The sequence below is a fragment of the Podarcis pityusensis genome (assembly GCF_964106645.2).
Source record: "Podarcis pityusensis genome assembly, chromosome: 10".
NCBI classification, from domain to species: Eukaryota; Metazoa; Chordata; class Lepidosauria; order Squamata; family Lacertidae; genus Podarcis; species Podarcis pityusensis.
Window position 1 is genome coordinate 20,362,974 of NC_138035.1, and position 25,391 is coordinate 20,388,364.

Consider the following 25,391-nt stretch of genomic DNA (forward strand, 5'->3'; position numbering starts at 1 on the left):
ACGAGAGTTCCTGCAACTTCACATGACCGTTAGTTCCTGGATTTCCTGGAGAGAGAAAATAGCTATGAAGCCAAGTTTGGGAAGAAGACATGTTCCTTATCTAGATATGGACTCTACTGTGTCTTCATATGACACTTTTACTTTAATTTTTCTAACGTGTAGCGTGGGTAAGAACTCAGTTTTGATACTTCTCCAACAGCCTCTCCACAGAACCTATTCCTGCTTTGTGCGGCAAGGGTTTTTGCTTTGCTTGACATAGATCACAGAATGTGAAATTGAATATCACTACACTAGCCAGCCACGGGCATTCAGGGCATCGTGGCATGTGTTTGTCTGCATCCCACTATGTGTTACCAACACAGTTTTCCATTTTACAGTTTATAACATGCATTTGCCAGGCATATGCCAGTGCATGTGTGGCAGCACCCGCGTGAATTGGGAGCAGTGGTATTTCTTCAGTAGGGCAAGAGTATGCTTTTATTTACTTTTATCTAGAAGGACTTGAGAAACAGAGCCATCTAATGTGGTGTTGTTTATTCAGACTCCCCAAGCACATCTTCATAAACGCAAGAAGAGCCTGCTGAGTCTGGCCAGTGGCCAACCAGGTGCCTGTGGGAAGCCTGAGGACGTGAGCACTCTCACCTCCTGCAGTTTCCAGCAACTCGTGTTCAGAAGCATCATGACCATGGAGGCAGAGTGTATCTGTTGTGACTAGTGGATAGGCTAGTTCCCTCCACATACAAAGAAATGTAAGCTTAGGTCAGATACAGAAATATAACCACCATGCCTTCCAAATTCCAATGAAAATCGCTGAGAAATGGGTACAATGGTACCTCGGGTTACATACGCTTCAGGCTACATACGCTTCAGGTTACAGACTCCACTAACCCAGAAATAGTACCTCGGGTTAAGAACTTTGCTTCAGGGTGAGAACGGAAATCGTGCTCCAGCGACGCAGTGGCAGCAGGAGACCCCATTAGCTAAAGTGGTGCTTCAGGTTAAGAACAGTTTCAGGTTAAGAATGGACCTCCGGAGCAAATTAAGTACTTAACCTAAGGTACCACTGTATTCTGAATTCACCTCCTAAGAAAAGTCCTAAAAGGGGGATAGCCAATGTGGTGCCCACCACATGTTGGACTACAACTGCCCATTGGCTCTGCTGGCTGGGGCTGATGGGGGTTGGAGTTCAACAACATGGACTGTCTTTTTTTAAAAAGCGCTTTTTAGTGTGGGGTAGGGAGTTTTGCGTCTGACTGTGAGGCCTTGGTGCCTTGCATCCATGGGACCAGATAATGGGGAAGTTAGCTTTGAAGCTGGCCTTTTCCAGTGTCTTGTCAATTACTGAAGAAAATAGGAAATGTCAAAATGGCTAAGGTGTTCCTTACGATCGGCACTTATCTGTCTGGAAGGAAGTATATTGTGATTGAAAGGACAATGAGGGTGAGACAGCTCTTGCTTCACTGCTCTCTTTCTGAAAGGTGATGTGCCAGCTTCTTTTCAATAAAATACCTGGGCAAATTTTTAATTTATATGCAGTTTAGTGGAGTCCAAAAGCCCCGCCCCTTACAAAACGGAGATCCCTGTGTTGAATTTGATCCATTCAAGACTGGTACATACCACACCACACCCTGACAAATCCACTAATACTCATTGGCTCCCCCAATCCTGGCTGGAATTTGCTCAGCAGCAACCCTGGGGAACAGGGATTTTAAAGCTTTACCAATGAAAATCACAGACTCAAGGGTGCACCTGAAACAAATCACTTAGGTTTTTTTGTGTTCAGAGCTTAATGGTAACATGAAAGTTTATAGAATTTATAGGAGATAGGTTACCTAAGATAAATATCTGAAAATAAAGCAAGTTACGTATGATGAAATTCATAGCATCTTAAAACAACTGGATATAACACAGCAATGAATTAGTGGTTTAATAAGGGTACGAACTAATGAATAGTATTGGCAATGCAATCAGTCTCCTAACTCCGTTCAGCTTATCTGGTTGTGAAGCAGTTGTATGTTTCCTAGTATATTAGATTAATAAAATTCATAGTTACCAATCGAAGGTAGTAGGCTAGGCTTTGTGATGTCCAGTTGGGTGAAGCACGCAAAGCAAGGCAAATAACACAGCAAGAAAGAAAGAAACCCTGAATATACCAATTAGTAAGAGAACCAGGAGGGTGGACTTTTCCATCAATTTTGCATTGATTTTGTTATGGGTACATCCATTTAAGATGTAGACTGTGAAGTACAATAATATTTGTTGATGGGGGAAGAAAGTAACTGGGACCCCTTCTTTATCAGTGGGTTTCCACACAGGACACTTTGACGCATCCCAGCCTTGGCTTGACAAAACATTATATGCTTTCACCTTTGTTTTGGCTTTGTGACAGTTTTTCTGCTGCTGTTACCATGATGCCAGCATTTCAATTAGTACAGCAAAAAAAATTGCACAGAGATCCAGGCAGCTTACCCAAACATGTCTCAGACACAACAGTGGCATCCATCTTGATCCATCATGGCTGCTCAACTTGCCGTCATAACTGCTGGTTATGCATGCATAGCTGGGCCCAGGTTAACACCCTGATGGGGTCAAGGAATGGCTGGACTCCCTTGTGGAACTGGGCCTACCATATCTGACAAGGTTATGAAAAATCTGCTTGTAGCAGCCAATGGAAGATGCTGCTGGCACTTGAAGGTCACTAATACTCTTCATGCAAAAGAAGGAGGGATTTGATAAGAGTGGGGAAGCTGTGGCTTTCCAGCTGTCGTTAGACTTCAGCTCCCACCAGGATGAGAGCCATAGTCCAACAGCATCTGGGGGCCAACAGGTTGCCCACCCCTGTCTTAAATGTTGAGCTGTTAAATAGATTGAGAAAAAGCCCAGATGCCCTTCACAGCCCTACAAAGTACTCTGGTGGGAACCAAGAACTGACTTGTCTAAAGCACTCATGGGACACTCTGTGTTAGCATCAGTTATTTAATGGAATGGGAGATAATTTGAGGCTTTCTTCTCTGATAGACACTGACCCACAAACAAAATTAAACAAGCATACATACAAGCTAGCAAGCTGCTTAAGAAAGGAGTTTCCTGGTCGTAGAACAGATAGAGTCGGTCAGCTTTAGTTGACCAAATACTTTAGAAATCCATAAAGTTTCTGCCACGGGGAACACTGAGTGTGTTCAAAATGAGCCCCTGAGCTTAAAACGTCTCTTTTTTTGTTGTGTGTGTGCATGTTGCTACAGGTGGGGAGAGTGATGTTGCACTCGGGTCTTGCTGGTGAATTTCCCATGGGCATCTGGTTGGCCACTGTCAGAAAAGAGTGCTGGACTAGATGGACCTTTGGCCTGATCCAGCAGAAGTCCTTCCTTCTTATGTTCTTTCCTTGTTTCCTATTTGATGTCAGCATAACTATAGCCTTCTAAGGGCTGGGGAAGCTATTATGTAATGCTCTCATGTGACCACTCATTCGAGAAAAGCCGACATGAAGATGGCTGACGGGATCAGGGAGAAGGGTCGATGGAAGAAGATTGGAAAAAATTCAAAATATATCTTCAAAAATATTGTAATATAAAAGACTGTTAGAAAGATGTTGGGGAAAGAAAATTAGGTCGTTTTGGTAGATATGATATAAAGGATTAAGTAAAAATGAGTTGATGAAATTGATGAAACAGAGGATGATTAATTACATTATATTAAATTAAAATACGTAAATAAAAATAAGGTTAGAAGGATTTGCTGGAAACACGATTTGAACTAGAATACAAAACTGGGAGGTGAGAGGAGGTCATGGAAATAAGTAAAGGGAAAAGGTTATGTAAAGGTTTAATCTGTTTTTGTTCTATTTTAACTCAATGCATTTTTATTTTTTTTGTTTCGTCTTTTTTCTTTTTTACTCTATTTTATTGTTCAATTTTTTTCTTGTTATATTTTTGCTTTGTTATGGTTAAATTTTTCTCTGTATTCTGTATTGTTTTTTCTTCTTTTTTTGTAATTTTAAACTTGGAATAAATATCATTTCAAAAAAAAAAAAGAAGAAGAAGAAGATGGCTGACGGGAACCTATTATGTAGCTAAATGGGCCTCAGGAGGATCCTTCTCCCACCATCCTTCACAGACACACTGCAGTCCACCTTGGCGAAATTTGCAGCCACCATTTGGAAACTCATGGTTTAAACCATTTGTATGTGAACATTTTGTCTCTTGTGTGAATCAGGAAGTTAAACCTTCTGCGTTCCAGCTGCCTGCTTGTGGGACACGCTTTGAACTACTGGCTTTCTGTCAAGGGAAAAGATAACCACCATCTCTTTGAAAGCTGCGGAACTGTTTGCCTCTTCTGCCAGCTCCTCTGTGTACTTGGACGGGCTGTGCCTGCCCAGTTTAATTAGCTCATCCTGAGACTTGGGAAGGAGGGCACAGCTGGAGATAACAATTCCCTGTTGGGGCACTTGCCCACTTCAGATCTTGGGAGGCTAGCTCCACCTGGCCTCCCTTGCTGCAGAACAGTGCATTTTGACAGTGAATGTGGCCCAGAGCTGTTTGAATTAAGTTGATGTTGGTTCTTAAGATCTTTATCCAGGCTCGGCTCATCAGCAGAGAAGCTGTATTTAGAGAAGTGCCAGGTAATGAGAACAGCCAAACAGCCTGTGAAGTGCAATCTGCTGGAGGGCCTAATTACACCTATACTTATGCTTTTCCCCCCAGCTTTTCCTTCCACCCATCAGATGATGATTAGACCTATTTATAGGGGCAAGTTTCTTATTATTCAGTGCAGTGAAACTCATGCCAATCAAATCAGTACCATCTGCATCTTTGATTGCTGCTTAATAACACCATGGAACACAGTTTAATTAAAGCAGGGTATAAATAGACTTCAGCTCCCCCCCCCAAAAAAACCCTTCTTCATTTGGTCTTACCTAGGTATCTGCCACCTCCTTGCTTATTCTAAATAAATGCAAATTGAAGGTTGCTTGACTTGGAGATCAACACATCTCCACCCTCAAATAGCTCTGCTGAATCAAGAGTTTATCCTCCACTCTCCAAAGATTTATCTATCTGATTTGTGCTCCTTCAGGACAGAATACATAATGCTTTCCCCCATTGGATGCAAATACAGACAAGAGGACCAATAATCTGCTGGGCAACGCAGATAGGATTTGACAGAATGGCAGTGTAGCTTCGTAAGGATTTGCATTTTCCAAAAACTACACGCAAATATCAAACTGCTAATAGAGCACTAAGGAACAGCATTTTGTGGGTGTGCTTAAGAAAGCTTGGGCAGAATTGCTGGGTGTTTTCTGTGTCCACAAAACTTTCAAATCTGAAGTCTGCTACCGTGAAGGGCTTGTGACAACTATCCCCTCACTCCTTTTTGTCCAGAGCACTTTTATTTATCTGTGGCACAGTGAACATTACAAAACGTGTGAATGGTACAGATACCCACAGTCACAAATTGGTAGCAGATCTAAACTGCTAGGACAAACACTAGGGAAGCAGGGACAATTCATAGTACTAATATGCAACACTAAAAATTATCAGTACAAATTGAGATTAACACCACCAGCAAAATACTACTGTGGATGATCCTCTTTGCAGTTCATAGGGGACATCTTTAGAAAATTGCAGTGAATTTGTTGCCTAAGGGTGGCGACCTGGTTTGTAATGGTTTGATTGTGGTGCGCCAACAGATCACAAAAACTATCAAACAGGGTCCAGCCAGTTCTTGTCCTCAAAAGGTTCTGAGATCTCTCTACGAGGGACTCGTTATACCATGTAGGCTGTGCCTGCACTTTCAAGGATCCTTGAATAACCAGCCAAGCGGACGCAACCTTTACATGGACAGTTTGTATGCACATAAGCCCTCTTGGACACTGTGCTAAAGATTTGTCTCAAGTGGGATCAAAATGGCTGGTTCTGCTTTCTGTGTGTCCATTCAAACAAAAGGTTAAATACACTCCTATATTTCCCACTTGTGTTTGCTACTTCCAGAACCTCAGCACAAGTTGCTGTTGTTTTTCAACCTGAGGAAGCCCACTGCGGTTAGATGTGTTCCAAAAAAGCATTCCAGTTCTTCTACTTGACATCCCTGCTGTCCTACTACTTCTCATCTGGAAGTGAGGTGTAGCCCTCTCAAAAATGGGCCACTGCTTGGCCCACTTCTGTCTGTCACAAGGGGAGATAAAAGCCTCTTTGACAACTTTTCATTTTTTTAAAAAAAACATTGCAACTTCAAGGGTGTTTCTGGCTTCTCCTGCCAGTCTGTCGTTTTGAATTGATACTGCTCAACACTCCTGACTTATTTTGATGATGGAGCTGCCAAATCCTATGACCCACTGTCTGATGCTCTCTTTATCACTTCTTCATGGGGGGAACAATCTCAGTACCAGAAGGTGGTGGAGTAAATTCCGGTTTGTCGGATGAACTCTGTTGGCGTAAGCTTTTTCCTTTTGTCTTACCAGTCTGCCTTCATCTCCTAGTAAGAAATGAATCCCACTTGGACTTCTGGGCATGTGCTTCTAGAGGAGTGGAGCTGGTGCTAGAGGTTTGCTGCGTCGACCAAATGACTGGGCCCCTGAGGTTCACTTTGATCTTCTCAAGCACCCAGTGGAAAATGAAGGGTTGTGTTCCCCTCCCCAAATCCTCTGTAGCCTGACAGTCCCCAAATCCTGGTACAGGCCCCGCAGAGGAGTAAATCGGGGAGCTCTAATTCCATGTAGCAGCACTTAGATTTTTGCAATTACGAATATTGTATACAAATAATGGTTAGAGGCACTAGTTGGTGCATAGGTTGTGTGGATGAGCAGAACCAACTAACTCACTAATGCAGTTGCGTCTGTGAATTTGATCTGCTCTTGCATCTTTGAAATAATTGCCATGGGCTTATGATCCCAGACCTTCTAGAAGTCCAAAGGGATGGACTTGGAGGTAACAATCAACACTGTCGGTTTGCAAGCCCCCCTCCACAGAGGCTGGCCCCTCTCACTGTCCTCGGAGCTTGCATACCGGTAACCTCCTCTGGCTGACATCCAGACAGACCAGGGAGATTTTGATAGGCGACATTTTCCCAAGCGTGGGTAAAATGCACACCCCCTTTTCCTGCTTCTTCCCTAGCAGGGAAAAGGAGACAGACAGAAACGTCTATTTACATTCTTTTATTTCTGTCTACAGCACTAGAGAAAAACACATCCTTTCAGTTCAGTTCTTCTAGCAAGTCTGACAAACTTCCTGAACATGCGCAAACGGAAGGTTTCAAATTACACTCTTCGCAGAGACTTTTCCAGCCTGTGAACTTCCTGGGAAATTCTTCTTTCCCACAGATAGGCGCATCATGTGATGTCAACAATCTGGCTGTCTGCAGCTGTGATGTTTCCATATACTGACAGTTGCGTCTGTGAATTTGATCTGCTCTTGCATCTTTGAAATAATTGCCATGGGCTTATGATCCCAGACCCTCTAGAAGTCCAAAGGGATGGACTTGGAGGTAACAATCAACACTATCAAAAGCCTTCTGCCGTAGAGCTTTGCATGGCATTAGAAAACTCGGGGGTTGGCAAGGCAACCTTTTGGAGCTGGTTGTTGGAGTAGAACTCCATCGTCCCTGGCTATTGGCCATGCTGGCTGGGGCTGATGGAAGTTGTTGTCCATAGCATCTGGGGGGCACTAAGTGTGGGAAGGCTAGAATAGAAGTCTACTCCCAGGAATCAGGATGCTGACATGGGCATGAATAAACTTTTAACAAGCTGTTGGTTGTCTTCTCAGGCAAAAATGGCTACTGTGACCCGGAAGTATTTCCTTGAGGGACAGACGTACTCTGTTCCCCTCATCCAGCCTGACCTCCACAGGGAAGAAACTATTCACCAGATAGCAGATGCACTTCAGTACCTGCAGAAAGTCTCAAGCGATATCTTCAACAGGTATGGTTCAGCCATATTGTGCGGTGGGAAACGGAGAAGTACATTGTGTGTGTGGGGGGGTGCTTAATCACCCACTTAGGTTTTTTTAGCCTCTGGGTGTCTGGCAGTCCAAGAAGTGGAGAAAGCTGGCATCTGAATAGGCCCAGATTGCTGCCTGCCCTCATATCTCTGTGTGATGGATCAGTGTTGTGAAAGCAGCAGCTCTGTGAGTCCAGGCAGCCCTTGCCCCTGCCTTACCCCCCACACAACTGAGGAGGTTGATTAATGCCTAACAAATTAAGGATTGGAAAGTCTCCCCCTGCCCTCCCCAAAAAAACCAGATGATCAAAATTCTGGTAGCTCTCCCAGCAACAATAATATGTTAGGAAAGCCTCCTGTAGGCCTCCAAGTATCTTTTCCACAGGAATGTTGACGGTAACCAAAATTGTGTTCGCTATTTTGCTTGGTACCACCTGTTAAGATAGTCTAAAAGGGCTCTGTTCTGCATTCCTTATTTGTGTGTTGTTGAATATCTATAGCAGGCATGGGCATCCTGGCCACATTCCCCCATGCTCAACCTTCTGGGGCCGTCAAGGTTGGCCAGACATGCTCCACTCTCCATGCTGGCAAACAAGAGGCCTTATCACAGGACACATTCCAGTTACATGAAATCAGTAGAGGAGGGTGCAGAGCAGGGCCAGTTAAGAGGTATAGCAAGGATGTGTGTTGCTTGGGCAGAGTCCCAAAGACCATGCAGAGAGACCTGGGGCCACATTCGGAACTCCAGGCCTAAGGTTCCCCACCCATGACATAGCAAGTATCAGGGCATCACAGCAGTAGCCTCATGTTTATGGAGCAATCTCCATCTGTGTCTCCCCCAGCAGCTTTTAGGAAACATAGCAGAGCCTGCCTACCTTGTAAAATGAGACTGAATTACTATATTGGGCAGTTATTGCATTATGATTTGAATTGTCACTGAGACACAAGTGTTACTCTGACGTTGCTTAGGTTTTTTTAGACTATTAAGTTGCTGCTGTTCTTAAATGGAGTGTTGTGTATCTATTCGTGGGCTGCCTCGAGCATATGGAGACGTGGGATATTTAAATGGTCTAAATTAAACAAATCAACCTTCCAGTTGCAGAGGGGCTGTCAGAATTTGGAATACCGCAAATGGGTGTTGGGGGTGAGGGTGCCACTTTCCAAATATAATTCAGCTTTCAAGAAAGCGGGTGCGATTTAGACTTCAGGCGTTCATTGTTCTTACAGTGTTAATTCTGAGCGCTGTTAGGCTGTGACAAATTAAGTGCTGTTGCATCAACAGCTACACCGACTGCAAGATCTTATTTCTGTACCCTTGTCTACATGCACATCACAAATGTAGCCTTGGATCTGTGTGGTTTTAAAACAGTACAGTGGTACCTTGGGTTACATACGCTTCAGGTTACATACGCTTCAGGTTACAGACTCCGCTAACCCACAAATAGTACCTTGGGTTAAGAACTTTGCTTCAGGATGAGAACAGAAATTGTGTTCCGGCGGCGCGGTAGCAGCAGGAGGCCCCATTAGCTAAAGTGGTGCTTCAGGTTAAGAACAGTTTCAGGTTAAGTACGGACCTCCGGAACGAATTAAGTACTTAACCTGAGGTACCACTGTAATGTGCACTGAAGAGGCTAGTTAAGGTAACTGCTGAGAAGTGTATAGCAAAGCCACTCTTTTCACCCACCCACCACAATACAAGTAAATGTTAAAAATGCAAACATTCCCAGTGGCCAGGAATTGCAAGTGGAGCTTGTGCTGTTACAGTCAGGTCCTGCTTGCCACAGGCCTGTCAAGTCCAGCATTCTGCTGTCATAGTGGCCAACCAGGTGCTTATGAGAAGCTCACAAGCAAGACATGAGCTTAGTAGCTTTCTCATGATCCCCCAGAAACTGCTCTTCAGGGGCATTCTGCCCCAGATGCTTCTCCTTGTACAATAGCAGAAGGCAGAATGTCAGGAAGGGATGTCTACAATATTATGACAAAAGATAGAGGCAGGACTCCAGTTCACAGGTGGCCCTTTTAATTGAAGTGGTCTTACACTTTACGCTGGGGTGACTAACCTGCAACCCTCCAGATGTTGCTGAACTACAACTCCCACCAGTCTCAGCTGGCCCAGTCAGGGCTGATGGGATCTGTAGTCTGGCAACATCTGGAAGGGGGCCCAGGTTAACCACCCTTGCCTTCTAGCCACAGGAACGTATGAGTTATTTCTGTATACCGCAGTGCCCCTCCCATCCTTCCCCGGGAGGAAGGGCTTCCTCTCTTAGCATGCCTGTCACACTCAAATCTCGGAACGCCAGCCGTGGCACTGCTCCCTTACTCTTGAGTGCACTTCTGGCTTGTAATTACTAATTCTTTCCTACAACAGGAGAGACTCCATCAGGCCTTTTGTTTGCTTTGCCTTTCCTTGGAGCTCTCTGATATAATTAATAATGATTCGGTAATTATGCAGGCGTCTGATTAAAAGTTCCATAACCTTGGGTGTTCTGTGCTAATCAGAGGGAAAGCTTTCAAGGTGAGGATCTCACCAGTTAGCAGAGAATGACCTTTTCTTTCTGCTATCTTGAGATAAGGTGTATGGATCTCACATTTGGGGGAGGGGGGGGAGCTCTGGCTTATCAGGGTGAAGTGTTAAGCTTTGAGCCTTCAAAAAGAGAGCTGTGCTGAGGGTATGGATTGGAGTGCCTCTGGTGCAGCATCTGCAGTGAACTGGTTGAAAGGACTCTGGGCCTTATATCACACCATCACAGGACTTCTTGGGGATGAATGTGCACTAAGATTTCCCCCCCCATCCTAAAGGTGTGTTTGTGTGTAATGCAGGACTCTGTGTCTGCTGGTGTTTTACTTCTACCTGAATGCCAAAAACTGCAGAAACTTGACTCCCAAGGCTTTCAGTTTATGTTTTGAAAAGTTTCTAGATGCCGTGTGTAAAGATTTTATTGGAAATGTGTGTTGAAATCTTGGAGGCCAGAGGAGTTGAATAGCATTCCAGTGATCAGAGGGTACGCTGCAGTAGCCTCTAATTAACTTATTGTCTCTCCCCATGACCATCACATACCTGTCGCTGAACCATAAGCTTCTTAATCCATGACCTGCAGAATAAAGGGCACAGATCTGCAAGATGTTGGGGCTGCTATTTAAAAGCCCAGTACATGCACAATCCTCCTCGTGTGTTCCATGATAACCAGTTCAAGAACTCTTTGCATAGGCCAGGGCAGGTATCCAGCAACTAGATACAACCCAGATGCCCCTGAGCTTGCAAAATAGGGAGGCCACGTTTCGTGCTTTACAGAGGAAAGTCCTCTATTTGAAGGGCTGTCTAACTCGAGTGCAGTTTAAAGATAAAGCAGTTCTAAGAAAGGGAGGATGGAAGGGTTCCTGAAACAGCCCATCAATGGCTAGCACTTGGATTTCAGACTGAGCAGGCAAACAGGTCACATGCTTCACAGCCTTCTCTGCTAAATATATTAGCATATGAAAATTTTATGTTTATTTGTGCCCTGTCCTGCCCTTCTTGGTGATCCATAAGTCACCACTCTATTGCAAAACGACTACTGTGTGCTCCAGTAGCACATTAAAAAGGGGGAAAGTGGGAAGCTGGAGACAGAATGGTTGCTGTCTAGGACATCTGCATCAAGAGTTGAACAATTTTCCAGCATTTTGAAGTGAAGCATTGAAAACCATAATCGGTAGTAGTTCGGATGTCTGCTGGTTGGCTATCATTATCCAGGCAGGCCAGAGATCCCACACACAGAGGCATAGGGAGGTCAGGTGGTACCCGGTGCAGAAAATTTCTTGTCACCCCCCCCCCCATTGATTTGATTTGATTTTATTTTATTTTTTGCCTGGAAAAATGGTTTTACATTATTTCATATTTTCTTACAAAGGAATGTGGATTCTGAGCCTCTGATAACAAGTAGGTGACTATGGACAGATACTTAAATCTACAAGATGGATTGTGTTTTGGCTTGTGTTATTTTATTTATATTTATTGTTTGTTTATTTAATAAAATTTATTTTAAAAAACCTGCAAAGTGGCTTACCAAAACAAAACAAAAAAAAACCATAGCAGTAAAATCAAGAAAAATAAGATGTAAGTTTTAAGTTTTAGGGTTTTTTATAGTAAGATAAGGTTAAAATAGACTAAGGTAATGTAATAACAGAATATTATGAAAAATGGAAAGGATTTGCTGTGATAATTAACAACTAAGATACAAAAAAAGGGAGGAGGGAGGAGGTCAATGAAAGAAGGCAATGACAGTTAAGGATTTGAGAATATTGGATTTGTTTTTAAATTTTTGTGGCTTATTTTTGCTTTTTGATTGTGTTCTGTTACGTGTTTTGTTGTTATTTTTTGATTTTGATTTTTATCAATTTGTATTGTTTGATTGTGGTTTGTTTTTCTTTAGTTTTTTCTCTTTCTTTTTCTTTTTTGTTTTTCCCGTAATTTTAAAATTCTTAATAAATATCATTTTTTTAAAAAAAAGTAAAATCAAGAAAAATTAACAATCCTACTTTAAAAAATGTTGTTGTTGTTGTTTAGTCATTTAGTCGTGTCCGACCCCATGGACCAGAGCACGCCAGGCACTTCTGTCTTCCACTGCCTCCCGCATTTTGGTCAAACTCATGCTGGTAGCTTTTATTATTAATAAAAGTAATATTAAAGATTAAAATTACTTCAACTTCCTAAGCATCTAGGTATGCTTGCCTAAAGAAGAATACTTTTAGCAGGTGCCCGAAAAGAGTCTGGCAAAGGCACGTGCTTTGTTGAAATTTCAGCCTTCACGACATAGGAAAACAGCCAAGTAAACAGCTATTTTCGTGGAGGAGGGTCAAGATATTAACTGATATGCATGAAATTTCATATGTAGCTATATAATCCCTAGTGCAGTAAGATAAGACATTTGGAGCAGGCATTTTTTAAAAAAAGTTTTTAATGAACCGCCCTAGTAGGGCAGTAATTGTTCCTTGATAATGTGTCACCCCCCTCCTTGATGGCACCGGGGGGGCGGTCCGCCCCGCTGCACCCCCCCTTTCCTACACCCCTGCCTGCACAATGACCTGATTGCTTGCCTCCCTCAAGAGAAGTTTCCACAGCAGCTTGGGAGACCAATCCTAGCCAGTCCTTATAAATTGCACAGGACTCAGCCCCCTCGTATCCTGGGTTCCAGCACTTCAGTTAAACAAATGTTCCCAAAGACACACTGAGTACATGAGTTGCTCAATGTAGGTAGGTGGCAGACCAGAGTCCGAGCTCTTTTTTTAAAAGCACATAAAAATGGATGAATTAAGTTTTATCATGTCACAAAAGAAGTTCGTGGCACAATGCATTTGTTAGTCTTTAAGGTGCCAGGAGGCTTTTCGTTGTCCTCATAACAGACCGGCATGGCTACCCTTCCAAAATGGAACACTGTCCCTGCTGCCAAGCAATACCTGCTAAAAACTTATTGGGGGAGATTTGTACTTGCTACCCTTGCTAACCGTAATGCTGTGTACACGTCATGCCAAGTGACACTTGATCGAAGCCATGTGCGTTTTGAAGAGTCTGGGATTTTGCAGGCAGGACTCTTTGCTTCCGAAAGAAACTGAAGGAGGTTTTTAGTGGCACTTGAAAAACAAGTGGCCTCTGTCTGTAGCCTGAGACCTTTGGCCTAAGCCGATTATCAGATCAACTTTGGATGCCACCAGGGCAGTGCTGGCATAGTAATTTGGGGAATTCTCCCTAAATAAAGAGGCGGCTATATTCTCACATGGTGGGCGAGGGGAAAAGAGAGGAGCAAGTCATGAGAATCGTGTAGCATATACAGACTTCAGCCTGGATTGGGTTCAGACACATCCACCCAAATATGAATTTCCAGTAGTGGGCATCCTTGGATTTATTTCCGCCTTGGCCCTGCTTACTTTGGGTGTCATATTTTTCCTGACTTCCCATGAGCATCTGGCTGGCTGCCATGCTGAGGTAGGTAGACCTTTGGTCTCACCCAGTGGGGCTCTTCATATGTTTTTTAGGGCAATGGTCTTTAACCTTTTGAGGCCCTAGCTTTAAAATGGGCCTCTATGTTGCAGGTAAAATTGCATTTTTTTACCTGTATATGTGGTTCTCTTTCTCCTCCCAGCAGCCACAGTGCATGGTATTTGTGGTTTCCCTCTTCATGAATCCTAAGTCAGATGGAAACAGGGAAATATTTGGAAACCACACCCTTTGCAGTCAGGGCTGGAGTTAGGTATGATGAGGCCCTAAGCTACTGAAGGTAATGGGGCCCCTTATATGTCCAGCTGTCCTTTGCCAACAACAAATTGTTGCTGTTTTTTGTGTTGAATATTTGCTATATGGTAATTTATGGACCTAAATCTAAAGCCATTTGCACATAACAAATAGGTTTTATTTTATTTGTTTTTTATCTTATATTTTAGAAATGTACATCCAGTTTTTTCTTTCCTTTAAATTTTATTTTGGGGGGCCCAAGAGAGTGGGGCCCTAAGCTATAGCTTGTTTAGCTTATATGTAAATCCGGCACTGTTTGCCATGTTGCAGGGGGTGCGGAAAATGAACGCTGCAGCTGGTGCTAGAAGCAGCCTTGCGGCCAAACCAGTACAGCTTATCAAAACATTAATATCCCTCCTTTCTGTCAAAAGGCCCCACCAAGCCAGCTTTCAGTCCAGATGTTTAAAACGATTGATTTACAAATTGCCAATGTACAACAGGTAGAAGAGAAACTTGAAAGCAGCCAGAAGAATAAGCACAGCAGCAGCAAAGAACAACATAGCTCCTTAGATGAACGGGGTGGACTTTGGTCTTTCAAATTTCTGCAAGGCCAAAATTCAGCACTCCACTGCGTCTCACCTTCCATTCTGCTCAATTCACGGCATCATAATTGCAGTGCCCTGCAGCTCCCTCTAGGCTCTGTTCTCAGTGTGGCAATAGGGGCAGATTTACGGCAGTGTGAGCAGTGTGGTTGTCAAGAAGGGCGCCTTCTCAAAGCCCGTTAAGCGCTTGCCCAGCTTTGGGAAGGAGATAGGGAGGGCTCTAGGACCCTGCCAGAGCTTCATGCTTCCTTCCCAAAGCCTGACTTAAGGGCTTCAAATGGCCTTGTACAGGGCGGCATATTACCAAGGTCCCCAGTGGTGGCGGAACCAGTTGCGCTGCCCTAAATCCGCCTCTGTAGTGAGCCATCCTGCCTGCCATCTCTCCAGAAGCCTGCCATCTTCTCTGTAATCATAGGAGCAATTGACATTAGGAGAATAGAATGGTTGTTTCCTGCTGTGTAGACATACCATTCCGTAATGGCTGGCAACACACAGCAGCACCATTTTATAAGCCTTACTGGCATAGCCGCTTGTGGGACTTACAGGGCATTTTGACTCCTTCCCTGTCCTTTCTATATTGCAGTTAGCAGTACCTCAAAAGCAACCCCAGGGATCTTGGATGGAATTGCAAATGGCATCAGTATATTTCTTACAATGCAGCATAGATTTCAGGACAAGCGTCAAATGTCGTTGAATGAGAGCCATACGCCCACCAATTAGGGACCAGTGCCCTGGGAGAGCAGTGCTTTGTGTCACTTAAGGACAACTTGTTCTAGCATCTCTGCATGGTGACTCTCAACTCCCCAGGAAGGCGTGTTACTCACTGCATGTGTATGCTTGCTGGCCCCTAATGTATGTATACCCTCTAAGCAGCTCAATAGCATAACGTTTCTTAGGCCAGCAAATTGCGTTCTGGGAAATGCCAGGTGCAGAAGGTTGATATAGTTAGCCCCTACATGCTTTGACTCTAAATGCCTGGTGTATTTAGCAAATCTGGCTGCAGTTCTTCCTTTCCCCATATATTATTCGAAGGTCAGGCTTCAGAGGAACGCTCTTCAGCTTGCTAGGATAGTTAGCACTTAAATGGCAGGGAAGGGCCAGAGCGGAATGGTAGAGTGTCTGCTTAGCTTGCATGCAGGAAGTCTCAGCCTCAGTTCCAGGTAAAGCTGGGAAATACAGCTATCCGAAATGCTGGAAAGGTGAGCTAGTTGGACCAGTGCTTTGACTCTGCACAAGGCAGCTTCCTGTGCTCATACATAGCACATCCAGAGAGAGTCCCTTTGGAAGTTGTGTCCTTAATCAGCTTTGGCTGTGGCCAACTTTCTTAAGTGTGGAAGGGTCATGCTTGTCTGGACAGGTTGCTCTAGGGTGGGGTCCCCTGTCATGGCAGCTTGGTCCAGAAGTGTTTGGCTCGTTCAGCTACCCACTCAAGGGCTGAATATGCCTCTCCTGAGAAATTGAGGAGACCCTAGAGGAACCACTCACTTTCCAGGAGGAAAGAGTCGTAGAGATGTGAAGGCTCGGGAAAAAAGTGGGGAGGGGACCCCATTTTCCTTAGTTTTTCTCCTGAAGCCTTTTGTTTACTTTGTTTTGCCCCCAAAATTGGACTGTTACATGTGAAAGGATAGAGAAGCTTGTTTCAGTCCCAGCATACCTTCAGTTTTTAGAGGTCCATGCCTGGATAGCTCAGTTGGTTAGAGCATGGTGCTGATAATGCCAAGGTTGCAGGTTCGATCTCTGTATGGGACAGCTGCATATTCCTGCATTGGAGGGGGTTGGACTAGAATTCAGGGGTCAGCAACCTAAGGCCCATGGGCCAGAAGTGGCCCACGGAGGCTGTTTAATCGGCCCATGAGCTGCCCCCAAAGCGAGCCGCCCATTTGGCGATTTCCCGTGCTAAACCAGCACGGCGTGGGGACTCTCTTCCGCAGCTCCGGAAATCACTCCTGCGCATGCCCAGATGCCGGAAAGCGCTTCTGCACATGCCCTGGTGCCAGAAATTGCATCTGCGCAGGCTGATTTTCAGCATCTGGGCATGTGCAGAAGCGATTTCTGGCACCGTGGACATGCGCAGATGTGATTTCTGGCGTCATGCTACGCCAGCCCGGCCCACAGAGGATCTCTGCAGGAGTGATCCGGCCCATGCCCAGTAAGCCTTGCTGACCCCAAGACTAGATGATCCCTAGGGTCCCTTCCAACTCTCCAATTCTATGAAATTTGGCGACAAATGCAAAGAAGCAGCCACTGATAGTGATAGCTCAGCAAAGGAGACTGATTAAATTGGTTGGTGCCTGACATAACCTTTATTTGGGAACTTGGTGTGAAGGATGTATCTGGTTTGCTCAGGTGAAAGGGAGGGTAGTGGGTTTTTTGTGGCGGGTGGGGCGGGGCAGTGCTTCTTTTCCATTATAAAAAAAACCCTTAGATATTAGCAGATATGAACAAATTTGACAACCATCTCAACATCAATGCCATCTGCACACTCCTTTAAATAATTCAGCAACACTCTCACCAAGGAAGTTTATCTCCGGTTGCATGATATACCGGCCCCCTCCCCACCATTTTTTTCGGGTCTCTTGTGATTTGCAAGAAGGCATCATATGCAGGTTTCCTTTGCCAGTCTTGTTTGTCTTAATAAAAGCGGGAAGGCCTGCCTTTTCCCATCACAGTCAACCCCTAAGCCCTCCCACTGGAGTTCAATTTCATGTTCTTTTCTTATGGGTACGTTTCTTCCATTCATTGGGCCCCCAAGGAGCAGATTCAGAGAAGTCACTTCATTTTACAGGCATGACTTCAGTCAGAGGTTTGGTGGGGAGGGAGCTGTCTGGAAATATAACACTCTGCAGCTTGAAATATCTCTTGCTGCAAACTCCCAGCAACAAAGTGGGGAGGGAAGGGAGAAGAAGTGCAAAAGGTCTGCTCTTCACACTTGGATGGAAGATTACGCTATCTCTCCCTCTCTCTAGTCTTTCCTTTTTGACTAAATGTACTGTCAATGGGCCGTGTCTGAAATTAGAAAGGGCTCGGAGGCTGGGGGGGGGCACGTAAAGTCTTTTGTTAACAGACTCATGAAAAAGGACAAATCTCTCAGTAGTTTGGGGAGAAGAAATTTCTCTGTGACCGGAGAGATATAGGACAGCACCAAGGATGTCAGGAGAACTACACAGGACCCGTAACTGCATGGACAGATTTACTATCGTATTGGCCCAAATATAAGCAGCACCTGAATATAAGCTGCACCTTTAAAATTCAAGGGGAGGGGGGAGAGAGAGAGAGAAAAGACAATACCTGAATATAAGCCGCTCCCTTAAAATTCTGCAGGCACTCACACCTGTTCCATTTTACCGTATGTCTGTTTCAGCAGCGATATCGTAAAAGCCAGTTTTTGTAAGGTCGCGAATTTAAGCTACACTTTAACTTTCTATGGTAAGAATTTGGGAAAAAAGTGAGGCTTATATTCAGGCCAATACAGTATGTGTGAACACAACACAACTTTATTCAGGGAGGTAGCCATTTTAAAAACCAATGTGGGTGCCAGAGGCCTTGTTAGGGGGTGGCCTAGGGACTCCAAGCCCTGGGTCTTTGGGGCAAGATGCCTAATCTCCAATTCTTACCCTAGGGTTGCCACACGTCCGCAACTTCCTGGACATAACTGGTATTTTGCCCTCGTAAACAGTGTCTGGGTGGAAAGTGTAGATTTTGTCGAATTTCATTAAAAATAGCTCAAGAACTCTTTCTTGTTGAAGAAGCTCAACAACTTTGGGCAAAACTCAACAACTGTTGTGTCCATATTTCCACTTTTTTAAATACGACAACCCCATCTTACCCCCTTTTAAACTTAAATTTTGTTTTCTTGCTTTAAAGGGTGGGTGGTTGTGTGGCAAAATGCAGTGCTAGTGATACCCAAGTTGACTATCTTAATTTGCCCAGGGGCACACAATGGATTTTATTCAGTACTCTCATTCCTGTGGATTTTTGGCGGCACGTTGGAGCTTCCCCTCCCTCTCTTTAAAAAGAGAACTTTAAATGAACTAACACCTCCAGCATTATTTTACTTTTTAAAATGCTAGAGCAGTGTGCAAGACCCTTCAGATCAGGGATCTGCCTTGTGCTTATGCTACTTTGTAAAACACCATGTAGACAGATAAACTAAAATCTTAAGAACAAACGAGCAGCTTATACTGACTACAAAAAGGATAAGGGAGTTAGACAGGAAGACCTATAGGAAGGGCAAAGATGAGGATGGAACAGCAGGCAGAAAAATCCAAGTCGAGTGGCAGAACGAAGAATGCAAACAAGAGGTTGGGAGATGAGAAATGGGTAAAATCAACAAAGAGAACATTGCAATAGTGCAGATGTACGATAGCAAGAGACGGCCGGAAGAACAGCAGCGTTGACACAGAAGGAAGACTGGATCTTAGAGATTGTGCAAATGGAAGTGGCAAACTTATGAACTGATTTGAAATTGAAGAGTGAAAAATACAGAGGAAGGAAAAGCTGCAGGAAGTTAGAAGTGTGCAGTCTACAAAGTGTATGTCAGAAGTGCTACTTTTTTATTATTAAAAAAAGGATAGTTTTGCATCTCATCCTGAACATGCAGCTGTAATAATACTCATGTCAGTGTCATTTAATGAAGGCTGACGCCGGAGTCAGCTTCCTTTTATATACTTGCTTGAGTATTGTTTAGCGCAGATTTGACAACCATCTTCCAGTCTCCAGTTTTCCAATAGCACAATAAAGATTCACAGATTTTACATGAAGGTCCCACTACTATAGATCTGTACAAGAAACATACGTTGGCATCTGTTTGTCTCAAGAGATAATAGAAGAGTGTGCCGTTGGGGGTCAAGTCAAGCTGTTGGAGAGTTACAATGCCTGCTGTGGCTGTAGAGACCAATACGGAAGAGACTTGTTTTGTTGCAGCTGGGCAGGCAGAAGAAGGCATCCGTGCTGATGCAAATGTACCATAGCGTTTCTTCTTTCTACACTCCTCCCAGTGGTCATTCCTCCTCTGGTCACTTCTGTGGATTCATGACCTGACTTATTGTCTCCAGGCGCTGTTGGTTGTTGAAATCTGACCTTACCCGCTGAATTAAAGCTCGGTTAAGCAAAACAACTCTTTTCTGTGCATCTGATAAGATCCAATTCAGCGGGTGCGATTGAATTTTCACAGGGCACAGCCGTGGAGCAGTAAGAAAAGCTCTTGGACCCGGGGGAATTAATTGTTACATAATACAATTGAAATATGGGTCAAGTGAAAGTGTGGGTGATCCCTTGGTGTCACCAATCCCAAACTGTGGGATTGGGCAGGCATCTCTACTTTTGACTTCCATGTGTCTCTTGAAGACTTTTTTTAAATGTCAACAGGCCTATGCAATTGTTTAACATCTTCTTCAGCATCCAGTTATTTTAATGATTGTTCTATACAGCCAATAACCATATCACACAAGAGTTCTGTTCCCGCCCCCCACATGTGTCAACAGGGCGCATATAAGCAGTTTTTTGCCCCGCCTCAATTTCACCCCGTTCTGCCTTCTTCTGGGTCCATTGCGTCAATTGGATGTGCCCAAAATGGCCTCCGCCTGTATTACTTTAAGAGTTTTTAAATGTTGCTGTACACCTTTCTGATGTTTTGCAAGAGGGCAATATGTAAGAAAGAAAGAAATAAAATAGTTCTCCACACAAAAAAATAGTTCTATACAGACTGAAAATTCCATTTGGTTGCAGGAGGGGAGGTTAGGGTAGAAGTCGTCTTCTATTGGACACACTGACTGTCTGAATGGGTTCCCTCCCCCCTTGTATGTGGGAGCATTCAGTCACGTGAGCCCCCACTTTGCTCCTTGAAGTGGTCCAGTCCAGGCAGAGGACTGGTTCTCTCTGAGAACCAGGGGCAAGGGGGCTGTAGCACACATTACGCAGCAATAGTGGAGCTGCTGGCTATCCCAGCTTCCTGACAAGTGTGCCAGTATGTAGGCTTATCATCTGTTACTTTTTCAGTGTACATATAAACAACATAATGTGTGAGGAGCCTTGTTTAAAGACAGCTTTTACCCATGACAGATGGCCAAGTTGACTTGCTTTTATACTAAAAACTTCCAGTAACTTAAACCCTTGCCTGTTTTTAAGTGTCATTATGATAACAAAAAATGGGTGAGCATGCAATGGGGCTTTTTAAAATAATAATGCAAGTGAAAAGCTGAGTTAACAATAGATGCCTGCAACCGCAACTTGCAAAATGTAAATAAACTGTTTTTTCCAGAATGATAGATTTTGTGTACTTATGTAACTGTCTGTTCAATATTTCCAAGTCAATTTTACAACGTTTAATTCGTCAAAACAGTCAGATGAGATCTTGCTTTGTTCCATCACTGTTTCTGCATCAATAGAGAAGTTCCCCATCAAGGTTATGAGCAGAATTGGTAAACATACCGAGAATCACCGTAGATTTTCTCTCCCAGACCCATTTAGACTAGTGCTCTGTAGAAACTTGTTCTCTCAAAGGTGTTTCATTGCTGCGAAAAAGGCTTCCATTTTTCTACTGCTTTCTCGGGTATTATTATTAATATTATTAATTGTCTTTTATATCCATCTCAGAAGGGACGCGGGTGGCGCTGTGGGTTAAACCACAGAGCCTAGGGCTTGCTGATCAGAAGGTCGGCGGTTCGAATCCCCACGACGGGGTGAGCTCCCGTTGCTCTGTCCCTGCTCCTGCCAACCTAGCAGTTTGAAAGCATGTCAAAGTCCAAGTAGATAAATAGGTACCGCACCGGCGGGAAGGTAAATGGCATTTCTGTGCGCTGCTCTGGTTCTCCAGAAGTGGCTTAGTCATGCTGGCCACATGACCCAGAAGCTGGACGCCGGCTCCCTCGGCCAATAAAGCGAGATGAGCACCACAACCCCAGAGTCGGTCATGACAGGACCTAATGGTCAGGGGTCCCTTTACCTTTACCTTTATATCCATCTCAAGGCAGTTGACAAACGTACCCTTTAAACAGTTACAATACCAAAAAACAAACAAACCACAATTAAAAATAGGCTTAGAAACAAAAATGAACACCTAAGGCAAAATAAGCACCTTTTAATCTAGCCGGAAAAATGTGTCAAAACAAAATGTATTTAATAGTTTCTGGAAAGTACACACAGTGGATTCTCTAGCCACACTGAAAGCCTTGCTCTCAGTTACTGTGCAGTGAGCTACTGATATTTTGGGGTCTTTAATTAGAAATTCTCCTGTAGAACGCAGGTGGTCTCTCAGGTAACCCAATCCTGATCTGAATAGGGCCCTTATATGTTAGTACCAAAAATCTTCCAATTAACCCTTGTTCAGCTCCATCCTGTGCTCTTAAGGCGATGTCATTAAAGAGCCCTGAACTGCACAGAGGAAACCGTGTCCATCGTTCTCCCTACCCTACTCCTTCAATGGGCATCACCCCTCCCAGAAACTAGGCAGTGCTTTTGGAGGAAGGAGCTGCATAGTGGACTCATTCAGTGTGGCCTAGGACAGGGACGTCCAACTCCCAGGGGAAAAAACTGGCAGTGATCTGGAGTTCAGAGTTGTTGAGCTTTTTTTTTTTAGGGGGGCAGGTCGAGGTTGTTGAACTTTTTTTAGGGGAGGAGCAAAAAGTTGTTGACTTTGGGGAGGGGCTTCTCAAAGTTCTTGCCCTTTTTTAAAACAGTAAGTGTGCGGAATTAAAGTAAATCGCTCACCAACAGCATCCGCTAACAAACGAACACAGTGCGACAGCATACAAGAAAGGAACGAACACTAAACGCAATGCAGGGAAAGACCGAGGGGGGCGGAGGCATTGTTATAAACAATGTGAATGATCCTGTGATCGACCACGGTAATCTGGGGATTGACCTGTTGATCGCGATCGACCAGTTGGACACCCCTGGCCTAGGATGTTTGACATTACCTGAGCATCGTAAGACAGAGAGGGTGTATGGGGTGTTAGGGGAGGAGGAGTACTTCTGGTGGGGGACACCTTGTGCTCTTTCTGGGGTACTTTGACCACCTGTGGTCCCCACCCTGCACTCAGCTCTCACCTGTGGCTACTAGAAGCTGTCAGCATGTGACAGTGGCCGCACCCCAAGAATGGCTTTGACTGGATGGCTAAACCAGGTGAGGGTAGCCGATGGGTCTCAAACCCTCGGTGAATTAGGAACTTCCCCTGCATGCAAAGATAGGCTTTGACCGGTTGAGCAGAATAGACCATCCAGTAGTACGTCCAGTGGTCAAGGAGGCGTGCACTTGCTGTAGAGGGAAGTGAGGGGCAGATGGGGTTCGTCAACCTGAGAAGGTAGCCCATCTAGGAGAAGGAAAGCTCTGGTTGTAAACCTCCGCTGTCTTACTGGTTATCTTTGGGAGAAGAAAAGGCTATGGAGTAAACCCTGCACAAATCTGGAATGGAGTCCCTAAGACAATTGGATGGCGTCTTGTACGCCTCCTTCTGGCAACTGCTACAGCCAAGCTGGTGCCAAATGTATTGCTCTACTTTCCTTTGGACCACATCAGCGAAGCCAAGAGGGGGGTCTTGTCGCATGGGCAGCCCTGGACCTCCAGGCACACCCGCCCAGGCTTCCACCCCGGGAGGTCACTTTGGTGCTGCTAAGGAGCAGTTTGATTTCACCTCTGGAGGCGCACTCCATTGTCGCTCAAGACAGACGGATGCCAGCAACAATAAGATTATGTAGCCCTTCCCTGCTGCAGCAACATGAAGAAGATATTTTAAAAATTGGAGGTCTGAGAACTGATACCTTTTTAACTCTGAGGAGCAACTCTATTTAAATGTAAAGTTTGGAAATCAAAGCAAATAGATAGGGTGAAAACATGCCCTGTTGAATCTGCTGCAGAAAAAAAACACACCCTTTCTCCATGTACTGGTAAGTGTATGGGTGAGATGTCTTTATGTCTGCCTGTGTGCAGCCTGACAGCTCTGATCTTTACAATTCCCCACAAGGCAGTTTAGCACCTCCCTAAGTGGGACTGTCTGCTAGCATTTCAGCACCTGCAAATCAGGCTCAAGGAGTAATCAAAGTGTGATAAACATTAATTAGGATAATCGCCAATAGCTTAATGGGGGTGGAAGAAGAAATCTTGATTACGTTTTTCCCTCATGGGAATTCTACCCGTCAAGTTTTTGATTGCACTTACTCAGACATGAAATAAGACGTGGAGAAGCTGCTTTGAATGTGAAAGGGGGGAAAGAGGCAAACAAGTAGGGCTGGGATGTTTTCCCCCCCTTGTGACCGAACACTTGAACTTATTTGGCTTTCCTGTGGGGAAAACACACACACAATAAGTATCTGAAGAAGTGTGCTTGCACACGAAAGCTCATACCAAGAACTAACTTAGTTGGTCTTAAAGGTGCTACTGGAAGGATTTTTTTATTTTTACACAATAATTTGTTGCCTTTCAAACTTTTGAGGGGAAATTGGCATTTATAATGGTCTTTAAATGCATCCCTGATCACCCATAAATTGGAAGTGTCTGCTGTTTCCCTCTGTGCTTTCACGAGCAAATAATTGACTGTATAGAAGAAGTTTTGTGCGGGGGTTTTATTGAATGTGCAGCGCTCTCCAAGGGCACCGATGTCTCCAACTCTCTCCTGACTCTGAAAAGCCATTGCCGGCCTCCCTCTGCCCCTCCACACAGGAACAGCAGTTGTCTAAGCTGGTACCATGCTTGAAGGAGAGAATCGTAGAATTTTAGAGTTGGGAAGGGACACCCAAAGGTTGTCTAGTCTGACCCCCTGCACTGCAGGAATCACAGCTGAAGCATCCATGGCAGATGCTTAAAAACTTCCAATGAAGGAGAGTCCTGCAACTTCTGAAGAAGTCCATTCCACTGTCAAACAGATTTTACCACCAGAAAGTTCTTCCTGTTGTTTAGTCAGAATCTCCTTTCCAGAGTCCTACCCTCTGGAGCAGGAGAAAGCAAGCTTGCTCCATCCTCCATGTGGTTTTGTATATATTGTGGCATTTTATGCATTGGGACTTGCAGTTATTTTTATTATTCATAGTTTAGTAAGTATTGTAATTATTAAGAGTGAATTTCTAATTACCATTTGCTGATGTTTTGAGAGTTAATTTTATAGCGTACTATTATATTCCAATAGATTATTAAATATTACTTTATTTGATATAAGTCGTTTCATTTTAAAGTTAGGTTTTATTATTACCTTTTGTATTGGATCAGATTATTATAAGCTGTGTGTTCTTTGTGGTATATTTTGATGCTGTAAGTCGCCATGTGCATAGCAATATTGAAGGGCGGCATACAAATTAAAAGTGAAATGAAACGAAATGAAAATTCATTCTTGGCCCTGCACCCCAGTAGTGCTGTGGCTGCCCCACACTCTTGAACTCCTACGCGCGCGCGCACACACACACACACACACACACACACACACACACCTCTCTGCCCACCGCAGTGCTGAGTCTCTACTTCAATTCCCCCTTTTTACTGTTGCCACCCAAACCTGTGAGGTCGGGGGGGGGGGTTGTGTGTACACAATAGTTTCTGTCTGGAATTCAGCCTTGTGCTCACCCTTAATCTGCCATTTTGCATGTACGAAAGATGGGCTTCAGGAGCTCCTATGCTTGGCGTCTGCCAACCTGCAAAACCACAGGGCATTCCTGCTGGCGACTGTTCGGT

General features: G+C 44.3%; 1 protein-coding gene across 5 annotated transcripts in view; it reads left to right on the forward strand.

The window, feature by feature from the left end:
• The window catches only part of WASHC1 (WASH complex subunit 1), a 66,643-nt gene that overhangs the window by 13,536 nt on the left and 27,716 nt on the right, over positions 1 to 25,391 (forward strand). For 4 of the 5 annotated variants that reach the window (XM_080971629.1, XM_080971627.1, XM_080971626.1 and 1 more), the window contains exon 2: positions 7,755 to 7,909. In XM_080971629.1, coding sequence (XP_080827755.1) covers positions 7,761 to 7,909 — 149 coding nt within the window. In that variant the 5' untranslated portion in view covers positions 7,755 to 7,760. Of the gene's footprint in view, positions 1 to 7,449; positions 7,477 to 7,754; positions 7,910 to 25,391 lie in introns of those variants that run through there. The other variant, XM_080971628.1, reaches the window with a different exon arrangement.